The sequence below is a fragment of the Vicugna pacos genome, chromosome 17 (assembly GCF_048564905.1).
Source record: "Vicugna pacos chromosome 17, VicPac4, whole genome shotgun sequence".
Lineage (NCBI taxonomy): Eukaryota > Metazoa > Chordata > Mammalia > Artiodactyla > Camelidae > Vicugna > Vicugna pacos.
This window is the reverse complement of record NC_133003.1, coordinates 2,057,080-2,068,233: the sequence shown is the minus strand read 5'-3', so window position 1 is coordinate 2,068,233 and position 11,154 is coordinate 2,057,080. Positions and strand designations below refer to the sequence as shown.

General features: G+C 54.2%; 1 protein-coding gene across 1 annotated transcript; it reads left to right on the top strand.

The window, feature by feature from the left end:
- Positions 1-8,186: 8,186 nt before the first annotated feature.
- Positions 8,187-10,188, top strand: LOC140686667 (uncharacterized). Its single transcript, XM_072940875.1, has 3 exons — positions 8,187-8,591; positions 9,011-9,287; positions 9,597-10,188. Exons 1-3 carry the CDS (start codon positions 8,457-8,459, stop codon positions 9,986-9,988), a joined length of 804 nt encoding a protein of 267 aa, XP_072796976.1. The 5' UTR covers positions 8,187-8,456; the 3' UTR covers positions 9,989-10,188.
- The last annotated feature ends 966 nt before the right edge of the window (positions 10,189-11,154 follow it).

The following is an 11,154-nucleotide window of genomic DNA, read 5'->3' as shown; positions in this document are numbered from 1 at the left end:
CCCTCCCCCCGCGGGGACCCCGGGCGGCAGCCACCGCATCCCCCTTCTTCCGGCGCCCCGCGCCCCAAGCCCCGCCGCCGCCGCCGTACTCACCTCAGGGGCGCAACCGGCACAGCCGGCCGTCGGCCTCGTTCCCGCCGAAGCGTCTCGCTGCGGTACTCCCTGCGTGGGCGGGTTGTTCCCCGGCGGTTGCAGGGCCTTCAAGGGTGGGGGGGGCGGGGAGCAACCAACCGAAGCGCCGCCTGCTGGCATTTTCCACAGGCCGGCGCCACCGCAGCCGCCTTGGGTCCGCACAGCCCCCTGCCGGCCGCAGCTCGTGCTGTCTCGCCGAGCCGACAAGCCTCCGAGGACAGGGGATGGAGCGGCGGCGCCAGAGGAAGGCCGGCAAGGTGTGTGCGCAGACTCTTTCTTGTGGGGACTGCGCGCATGCGCACCAGCGGGGCGGGACGAGGGGCCGCTGCGAGGGGGCGGGACCCGTGGCCGCCGCGTGGGGGCCGGCCCCGCCCAGGGGCGCTGGTCCGGCTCAGCCAATGGCGATCGCCGGGCACCTCTTGGAGCGGGCGGTTTGAATGGTTCGTGGACCGCCTGAGGCAGCGGCAGGGTGACCACGCTGCTGCCGTTTTGGGAGCTTTTCCGAGATCTGGATGGGAACTCGCCCCTAATCCTTTTCCCGGAGTCTCTGGGAAAGTAAAACAATAGTGACTTCAGGTAACGGTTACCTCGCGCCCCTGGGGTGGGGGGAGTCTCAGTGGCCCCGCCCCCCCACCCCCCGCCACCTGACAGCACCGCGCCCGCCTCCCAGGAGAAGGCTGCCTGCGACACGTGAACCCCATGAACATCGGGAAGCAAGACCGGCGGGGTCCAGGCCGCACGGGACTAGGGTACACATCCAGGGGCTCGCACCGGGCAGCCCCCATCCACCCGCGGCCGCAGCCGCCACGGCCCCGAGACCGCACCGCACCCGCCCCCTGGGAGTAGGCCACGGTCTGAGAACCGGTCGCAGGTGCTCCGGGGCCGTCAGACGCCCTCCCACCTCCCGGAGCTGCACCTGCTTCTCCAAACCCCGGCATAAGTGGCAGCGGAGACGCGGCGTTCAGGGGCTCCTAATGTGGGGAGGCGGGGTACACTACGAACCAGGGCGGTGAGCCCGGATCCGCCTCAGGGCCCTAAAGGGACGCGCGGCCGGGACCTCACCACGCACCCCTCCCTGTGCGCCTCCCCAACGGCACAGCCCAGGCCTCACCGCCGACTCCCCGACCTGCACGCCCCCACACCTGCCTGGCGGCGGCAGCGGAGACGACGACCCGCGGCGGCCCAGACCCCAGGCCGCGTTCCTCCTCCGGGAGTTGGTCCCGGAGCACCTGGCTCTCGCCCAGCTTCTACACGTTCTGGGCGGTTTCCGGTGTCTGCGCGTCTGCGCGTGCGCGCCCCTCCTCCTCCCGCCCGCAAGGCGGACGCTGGGGCGGGGTCTCTTGCTGTGTCGCCCTTGCACAGTGGGGCAGGGCGGGACCGGGCTGGGGGGGCGGGGCCGAGCAGGGGCACGCCCCCACGGCCCGCCCGGCCAGCCCGGCCCGCCCTGCCCGCCCTGCCAGGTCTCCATCCCCAATGCCCCCACCCCACCACCCCACCAGCAATCGGGTCCGCACTCAACCAGGACTACCACTGGCCCGGGCCGGGGACACAGCCCTCGGCCCCACTTCCCTCGGCCCCACTTCTCCTGCTCTCCTCCCTCTCCCCGTTACTGCCTCCCAGACCCGGGCCAGGCCCAGTTTCCAACTGGACCTCCAAGATGGGGCTCCCTCTCTTCACACCAAGAAGCAAGCACAGGGTCTCCCTGCAGGGCTGGTGGAACTGGACCCAGTCCTGGACCTCCTGCAGGAGCAGGCTCTGGGTTAGGGTTGGGGTTGGGGTTGGTGTTCAAGGTTAATGTTAGTGTTGGGGTTGGGGTCGGGATCAGGTTAAGGGATTTGGGGTTAGGGTTAGGATTTCAGGTGAGGGCTGAGGGGTTAGGGGTAGGGGTAGGGGTAGCTTTAGGGTTAGGGTTTTAGGGTTAGGCTTATTGCTAAGGTTAGGATTTGGGAGGAGGAGGAGTTAGGATTAAGGCTAGGGGTAGGGATAGGGTTAGGTTTAGAGGTTTGGGGTTAGGACCAGAGCCAGAGTTTAGGGATAGGTTTGGGGTTAGGGTTAGGGGTTGGGGTTAGAGTTAGGGGAGAAGGAGGAGAACGGTTAGGGTTAGAGGGGAGGAGGAGCAGGAGTAGGATAAGGTTAGAGTTAGTAGTTGGGTCAAGCTAAGGTTTGGTTTAGGGTTAGGGTTTGTGTTCTCGTTCGGGTTTGAGGTTCTGGTTAAGGCTAGGGTTAGGGTTAGCGGCTGGGTTAGGGTTAGGACTTGGGGTAAGGGTTAGGGTTAGGGGTTAGTGTTAGGACTAGGGCTAGGGCTAGGGCTGGGCTGTACGTGGGGGAGGGGGAGCCAGACTAGGATGAGATGTCAGTTGGAAGATCCCAGTCCCTGCAGATGATAGCAGCCATGGGGTTGGAGGGGAAGGACACTACCCACATGAAGGAAGGAAGACCCCAGTCCTGGAGGCTCCCTGGTGTGCGGGGGGTCCTGCCATCCGTGGTCCCATCACCGGGAGGGAGAAAGAACCACTGGGAGTTTTATTATACATAGCTATCAAAGGAATAAAACCAAACACAAAATAAGAATCAGCAGAATGCGGTAATCCAATCATAAAGGACAGTCAAATGTCCTCTCACTCGGCTCCCACACACACACACCCCCAGCAAACCCAGCTTACTTTAAAATTTATTCTCATGCTCTTCTTTAGTCTCCAATTTAGCTGTCTCTTCCACTGCTGAGGTTACTAACATCTCTCAACCGAGACACTGAAAAATATCTCACAGTTGATCTCCATGCCTTCAGTCTTTCCCCTACTCTCCATCCTCCACATAGCAGTCAGAGTGTGTCGGGTATGTATTTAAATCAGATAATGTTATTAACCTAGTGGTATCTCAGCATCCTTAGTGAGGCTTCTAGATGACCTATCACAGCCCAGAAGACTCTGTATTCTCTCCTTGGCTTCTCTTTCCAGTTCAGGTCTGTTTCTATGTCTACCCTTCTCTCCCTTAGACGTGAAGACTTTTTGCTTTCCTGTCCTTTTGACCTACAGGGCTTTTCACATGACCATTTCCATGACTTTTCTTGCTCATCAGTTACTTACATGTCAACACAACTATCACCTCAGAACTGTCTTCTAGGACTGTCGTTACTAAAGGAGCTCCCTTCCTTTGCTACTGCTGCAGTCCATTGCGTCACCTGGTCCCAGGTCTGCTTTGATCACCACCGAAAGTGAGCAATTAGAGGAGGATGTGGCAAACTGATAGAATGATTCCATTGATAGTGATTCATTCTTTTAAATACATGGAGGATACACACACACTCTCTCTTGTATTATGTGTGGCAATGTTTACACTGAAAGATTTAATACATTATTAAAAGTCATAATACAATTTTCAGCATTTTAGATTTACCGCTTTTCTTTGAAAGAGGCATTGCTGTCTGTGATATCCTCGACTTCATGGAATGAAGTGAGCATAGATATTAGATTTGGATAATTGTTTACAACTGATACAGCCTTAACTTTATACACATAAAAACAATAAATTAAGTGGTCTGCTTCAAATCATACATCTAAGTTGGATTCTAGCTGACAATCCCATAAGATTTATTTATTTCCCAGGAGCATAATATGTTGTTGAAGGTGGACCTCAGGTCATCCACCATTCTTCTAATTAGATGCAATATTAAGACATTTTGGGAGAATGTCATTCTAAGTGAAGTAAGCCAGAAAGAGAAAGAAAAATACCATATGAGATCACTCTTATGTGGAACTAAAAAAAAAAGAACATAAATACAAAACAGAAACAGACTCATAGACATAGAATACAAACTTGTGGTTGCCAAGGGGGAGGGGGATGGGAAGGGACAGTCTGGGAGTTTAAAATTTGTAGATACTGACAGGCATATGCAGAATAAATAAGCAAGATTATATTGTACAGCACGGGGAAATGTAGACAAGCTCTTGTGGCAGCTCACAGTGAAAAAAATGTGACAATGAATATATGTATGTTCATGTATAGCTGAAAAATTGTGCTCTGCATGGGAAATTGACACCACCTTGTAAAATGAATATAGCAATAAAAAATGTTAAATAAAAATAAATAAATACATAAATAAGTAAATAAGTAAATAAGTAAATAAGACATTTTCATTGCCTTCCTCACCTGGTCCTGCTTAATGGAACATAAGTCTGAAGCATCATTACTGAGGGTCATTTGCTCGATAAATTCTAGACTGATTGGTTGATTGACTGATTAACATGATCCAGCAATTCACATTTAAATGCAACTTTTATTCAAATAAGGATTTCACTAATTTTGAGATATAAATGTTTCATCTTACATAAATTAGAAAATGATCTTGATCTTTACTTGCCAGAATATATAGGCTGTAAAAGTGTCACCAAAAAGAAATTCTCAAAAATACATTTCGATATTCATAATTAATATACATGTTAGGATCATAGGGTATTTTAGAGCTAAATAAAGTATTACAGTTTAAGAGACTATGTTTTTGCATTATCTATACACTAGGTACTGTTGCGTACTGACCATGTAATAGTTTTAAAGGTTTGGGTTATTTATCTATATTGAATTTTATAAAGTTTGTTCATACCATATACTTATTTCACTTCTAAAACTGCATTGTTTTTCACTCAAAATACTCTCATATGAAAGAGTGCCTTTGCCACTATAACAAAGTCATACTAACATCACAGTGTTTTGAAATTCACACAGTGTTATTTATCTTGACCTGTCTATTGGGTATTTTTAATACATTTGTCTATATTGATTTTATATAGGGACAATCAGCTTATAGTATTCTTGTGCAGCATTTTATACATTTATGCAAATTAATTTTTTCTGATATGTTTACATTGATACTAGGAAAATATTCATTTATGAGTGATATTCATATATTATGATCTTTCATTATATAAATATATATAAAAATGTAACTCAAAAGACACCTGCACCCCAATGTTCACATCAACAATATTTACAATAGCCAAGACATGCAAACAACCCAAATGTCCATCAACAGATGCCTGGATAAAGAAGCTCTGCTACATATATACAATGGAATACTACTCATCCATGAAAAAGAATAAAATAATGCCTTTGCAGCAATATGGATGGACCTGAAGAATGTCATTCAAAGTGAATTGGACCAGAAAGAGAAAGAAAATGCCATGTAACATCATTTATATGAGGAATCTAAATAATAATAATAATAATAATAAAGACACAAATGAACTACTTATTATTTATAACTAACATGAATTACTTCTTGAATATGTATAAGCACATTTGACTGTCCTTTATTATTGGATTACCGCATTCTGCTGATTCTAATTTTGTGTTCGGTTTTATTCCTTTGATAGCTATGTATGATTCCCAGTGGTTCTTTCTCCCTCCCGGTGATGGGACCACTGATGGCAGGACCCACCACACACCAGGGAGCCTCCAGGACTGGGGTCTTCCTTCCTTCATGTGGGTAGTGTCCTTCCCCTCCAACCCCATGGCTGCTGTCATCTGGAGGGACTGGGATCTTCCAACTGACATCTCATCCTAGTCTGGCTCCCGCTTCCCCATGTACAGCCCAACTCTAGCCCTAGCCCTAGTCCTAACACTAACCCCTAACCCTAAACCTTACCCCAAGTCCTAACCCTAACCCAGCCGCTAACCCTAACCCTAGCCTTAACCAGAACCTCAAACCAGAACGAGAACACAAACCCTAACCCTAAAAAAAAACCTTAATTTCACCCAAATAACTCAAACCTTATCCTACACCTGCTCCTCGTCCCCTCAAACCCTAACCTTTCTCCTCCTTCTCACCTAACTCTAACCCAAACGCCTAACCCTGACCCGAACACCTACCCTAACCCCAAACCTATCACTAAACTCCCGCACCTCCTGCGGCTCCTGAAGGTCCCGTAGCTCCTGCTGCTTCCAAAGGTCCTGAAGATGCTGCACCTGCAGCTGGAACGCTGGGCCACGGACAGCCAGTTCAGGAGTCACCAGCCCCTGGGGCTGAGCCCCCTCTGCGCCCACCCGCACCTTCTTCTTCACAATCCCACCATGAATCCCCTCCCACACCCGACCTTGACTTCCATTCCCCTGAAGTGATTTCTGCTTGCTTTTTCTTCACTTTCCTCTGTTTCTTTCATATCGGTTATGGCATCCTTTATTTTGCCTTTTTAAGTTTCTTTTAATAAACTATAGACTTTGTCCCTCTGAAATTGTGCAATTCAGGAGCACTGGGTGCCTTCACGATGCCGTGCGACCATCACTACCATGCAGGCTCACACCATTCCTTTCTTCAAAGTAAAAACTTGGATCCACAGCACGCACTGCCCCCCACCCCCTCACCCCCCAGCCCCTGACAGCCCCGAGTCCTCTTCCCCTCTGGGTGTCTTTACCTCTCCTGGGTGTTCCCTGTCAATGAAGCCACAGGAAAGCTGGCTTTGCGTGCCTGCCCACGTGGCTTAAGCGGGGGCTGGTGATGTTTTCCTTTGTTTCCACTTGAAATCGCATTTTGATTATTTGAAAGGGAAATCCAGGTGGGCTAAAGAGGTCATGTGCATAACCTCGGGGGAGGCACTGCTCTTCCCCCTGTGACACCACAGACACAAGACACAAGGGAGATGCTTAGCTCTTCCTGGGGCAGAAACAAAAGCACGCAAATCAAGAAACCAGCAAAAGCCCAGAAATATACCCGGAAAGACACTCCACGACCCGCAAGGTCCCAAGGTTGGAGAAAGGCTACACATCCCCGGGGTCCAAAAACCCCTCGAAACCCAGTGCTCTAAACAAACACAACACACACGGGCAGTTCCAACGAGAGGCACAGCAGTTGGCCAGTGTGCGTTAGACGTGCTCGACCTCTTGGGGGAGGACACAGGCAGACGGACACACTGTGGAGACACCACTGGTCACCATGACGCTGGCAGGTCTTTAGCCTGGTGACAGCCAGCCCTGGTCACAACGTGAGGAGGCAGAGGCCTCAGCAGATCCCCCGGAGGGACGAGACAACACACACTCCTCTTCAGGGAAACAGTGAGCAGGACGCATCAAAGGGCCACAGGCGCAGCAGCACTTCCCCGGCAGTGCCGATCCTTAGAGCTGACCCCACCAAAGTGTTCGCACAACTTGCAAAGAGGTTTGTACTTCAGCACCATGAAAAGAATCACTATGTCATCAAGGCATTTTCACAAGTGACCTGCCCTGGGCCCTAACGATACAAACACATAAATACACAGATACGCAGGTAAATGGACACGCACATGCATCCAGGAAAAGAGACAGAGAGACTGAAACACAGACAGGCAGAGGGAGAGAGAAACAGAGAGAGAGAGAGAGAGAGAGACAAGACAGGCGCTGAGAGACACACAGGGGGAGAAGGAACACCGGAGCTGGGAACGAGCGGAAGTCACGCCCATTTTCACACGTCACTCTGCATGTCACAAGCAGGTCCCAATGTCCATCCACCCTGCAGGGGAGGGTGTGGTGGGGGCTCACACGAGGACACGTGACCAGAAGGCATTAAGCTGAGAGCATTGTGGGGCAGCCAACCCCAGGGGCCGAGATGACACACTGGGCCTGAATCTAAACATGACACAGTGACCCAGGGGGTAGTATGTCAGCAAGAACGAAATCACAGTTATGTTCAGTTTCTCCCCTCCCCCCCGCCCCGACAGGGAGCTGGGAAGCAGGTGGCAAGGGGAGTGACTTTCTCCGGACCTCAGGGCAGACCCTACCCAGCCTGTGTGGGGTGTGCTCTGCGCTCCGCCAGCCCTCTGTGGGGCCCTCCCTTTGCTGAGTCTGCGCACGAGCTCCCTGGGATGCCAGCCCGCGGGGCTGACAGGTGCGGTAGGTGTTTGTGCCTCTGGAGACACGATGGCTTCCCCGGGAAGGAGGGGCCAGGATGATCCCCACTGTGCCGACGGGGGACTGGGGAGACCCTGAGAGGCAGGCGGCTCGTCCAGGGTGACAGCACTGCGGGCGACGGCGGGCCGGGTCCGAACCCAGCTGCCTCCTCAGAGCTGGCGCCCTGGCTGCATCCAGGCCTCCGCAGGGTCCTGGGCAGGGGGGCCGAGTGGGTGTCACTGTGTGCGGACACGGCACGGGCTGGGAGCTGAGCAGTCAGCAGCCCAGAGAGGCCCTTGGGGAGCTCTGCGGAATGAGGAAGCTTGGGGAAGGGGACCCCAGGAAGTGACCTCACTTCCCTGGCAACCGAACCCAACACAACTTAGAACCCAGGTCACCGGGCACCCACTCTGTCGAGAAGCCCCTACTCAGCTCACCCGGTTGGTCAACTCACTTCAACTCAGTCACACATGTTCTGCTGCGTCCCAACACCCCGAGGCCGCGGCCCCCGGAAGGCCCGCAGCGAGGGCCTGGGCCAGCGGTGCCGGCGCTGGCTCGGCTCTCACCCCAGGCGCCTCTGGCCTTTTGGCCACAGGGACCCAAAGGTAACCCAGGGAGGCCCGGGGCAGGCCCGCCCAGGCCGGGCCACCACTCAGACCCCACCCGGGTAGAGCCCCACATCCCCTTCCCTTTGCTGGTGGAGGTGGGCAGTCATGTTGGGCTGGGGTGGGGGGGCCTGCCTCAAGCACGAGCAGGTCAGAGGCCTGGGGGGGCCTGTCACGTCCGCACCCCGGGTCCCAGCTGGCGGGCTGGGCTGTGGCCAGCCGGGCAGGGCCCTGCCGCCCGAGTCGAAGCCCGTGCCCTCTGGCTGTGTCTCTTCCCTCCCGGGTGGCCGTCTCAGCTGACCAAGGTCCCAGTCTGATCTGGCAGCAGAGGGTCGAGCGGGCAGAAGCGGGAGTGGTCCTGGCCGGGCAGGGCTCTGAGACCTCCGGGCCCGGCCCGCTGCCACTCACTGTCATTGCAGAGCCGGACACTGCAGGAGCCGCTGGATCAGGACACCCACGCCTCCTCCCCGAGCGAGGGGCCGCTGCACGCTTCTCAGGGCCAGCACCAGCTCCGGGTGAGTCTGCACACGGAGGGGTCCCCGCCACCGCGACGGCCTCCTCCCCAGAAACCGCCCAGGCGTCACGCCAGGGTCCTGCCCGCGGCTGACAGGCAGCTCAGCAGACCCGGCTCTGACCTGGAGCAGCTCCCTGGGAGTCAGGTGGAGGACCAGGAGCCCACCGAGGCACAGCCCCAAGGTGAGAAGGGCGGGGCCGGTGAACGTTCGGAGGCGAGGGAGGGCCGAGGGCTGGGCCACACAGGGAGGCGTCCCCAGAGGCTGCTGCTGGCACCAGAGCCAACATTGGTCTCAGACCACCTGTCTACACGAGTTCAGTCACAAAACACATCCTGTGGGCACTTGCTGTTGGGAGCTGTCCGGAAAGCTCCGGGAAGACGTCTGGCCTTGAAGAGGCCCACGGAAAGGGAGGCACGAGGCTCAAGATTTCCTCTCTCACAGCACGAGCGAGCGCCTCCACGAGACTGAAAGCTCTCTCCACTTCCAACAGTCACAGATCCAGAGCAGGCGGGGGCAGGGGAAGATGCCAGAGACCAAAACCAGGACCATCAGGATCCAGCGGGAGACCCCGAGCTCCCTCCTGCTGCTCCTGCAGCTTCTGCAGCTCCAGCAGCTAACGCTGCTCCTGAAGATCCTGCCGCTCCTGCTGCTCCTGACGATCCCGCAGCTCCTGCTGCTCCTGAAGCTCCCGCAGCTCCTGCTGCTTCCAAAAGTCCTGAAGATGCTGCACCTGCAGCTGGAACGCTGGGCCACGGACAGCCAGTTCAGGCGTCACCAGCCCCTGGGGCTGAGCCCCTCTGCGCCCACCCGCACCTTCTTCTTCACAATCCCACCATGAATCCCCTCCCGCACCCGACCTTGACTTCCATTCCCCTGAAGTGATTTCTGCTTGCTTTTTCTTCACTTTCCTCTGTTTCTTTCATATCGGTTATGGCATCCTTTATTTTGCCGTTTTAAGTTTCTTTTAATAAAATATAGACTTTGTCCCTCTGAAATTGTGCAATTCAGGAGCACTGGGTGCCTTCACGATGCCGTGCGACCATCACTACCATGCAGGCTCACACCATTCCTTTCTTCAAAGTAAAAACTTGGATCCACAGCACGCACTGCCCCCCACCCCCTCACCCCCCAGCCCCTGACAGCCCCGAGTCCTCTTCCCCTCTGGGTGTCTTTACCTCTCCTGGGTGTTCCCTGTCAATGAAGCCACAGGAAAGCTGGCTTTGCGTGCCTGCCCACGTGGCTTAAGCGGGGGCTGGTGATGTTTTCCTTTGTTTCCACTTGAAATCGCATTTTGATTATTTGAAAGGGAAATCCAGGTGGGCTAAAGAGGTCATGTGCATAACGAAGCCCTTTCGGTACCTCTGTGCATAACCTCGGGGGAGGCACTGCTCTTCCCCCTGTGACACCACAGACACAAGACACAAGGGAGATGCTTAGCTCTTCCTGGGGCAGAAACAAAAGCACGCAAATCAAGAAACCAGCAAAAGCCCAGAAATATACCCGGAAAGACACTCCACGACCCGCAAGGTCCCAAAGGTTGAGAAAGGCTACACATCCCCGGGGTCCAAAAACCCCTCGAAACCCAGTGCTCTAAACAAACACAACACACACGGGCAGTTCCAACGAGAGGCACAGCAGGTGGCCAGTGTGCGTTAGAAGTGCTCGACCTCTCGGGGGAGGACACAGGCAGACGGACACACTGTGGAGACAGCACTGGTCACCATGACGCTGTCAGGTCTTTAGCCTGGTGACAGCCAGCCCTGGTGACAACGTGAGGAGGCAGAGGCCTCAGCAGATCCCCCGGAGGGACGAGACAACACACACTCCTCTTTAGGGAAACAGTGAGCAGGACGCATCAAAGGGCCACAGGCGCAGCAGCCCTTCCCCGGCAGTGCCGATCCTTACAGCTGACCCCACCAAAGTGCTCGCACAACTTGCAAAGAGGTTTGTACTTCAGCACCATGAAAAGAATCACTATGTCATCAAGGCATTTTCACAAGTGACCTGCCCTGGGCCCTAACGATACAAACACATAAATACACAGATAC

What these genes read in the sequence shown, in the direction of transcription:
- LOC140686667 (XM_072940875.1), top strand. Translation starts at nt 8,457, where the DNA reads ATGTTCTGCTGCGTCCCAACACCCCGAGGCCGCGGCCCCCGGAAGGCC. An exon ending in TTGGCCACAGGGACCCAAAG is followed by an intron (nt 8,592 to 9,010) that starts GTAACCCAGGGA and finishes CTGTCATTGCAG; the next exon opens with AGCCGGACACTGCAGGAGCC. An exon ending in CACCGAGGCACAGCCCCAAG is followed by an intron (nt 9,288 to 9,596) that starts GTGAGAAGGGCG and finishes CACTTCCAACAG; the next exon opens with TCACAGATCCAGAGCAGGCG.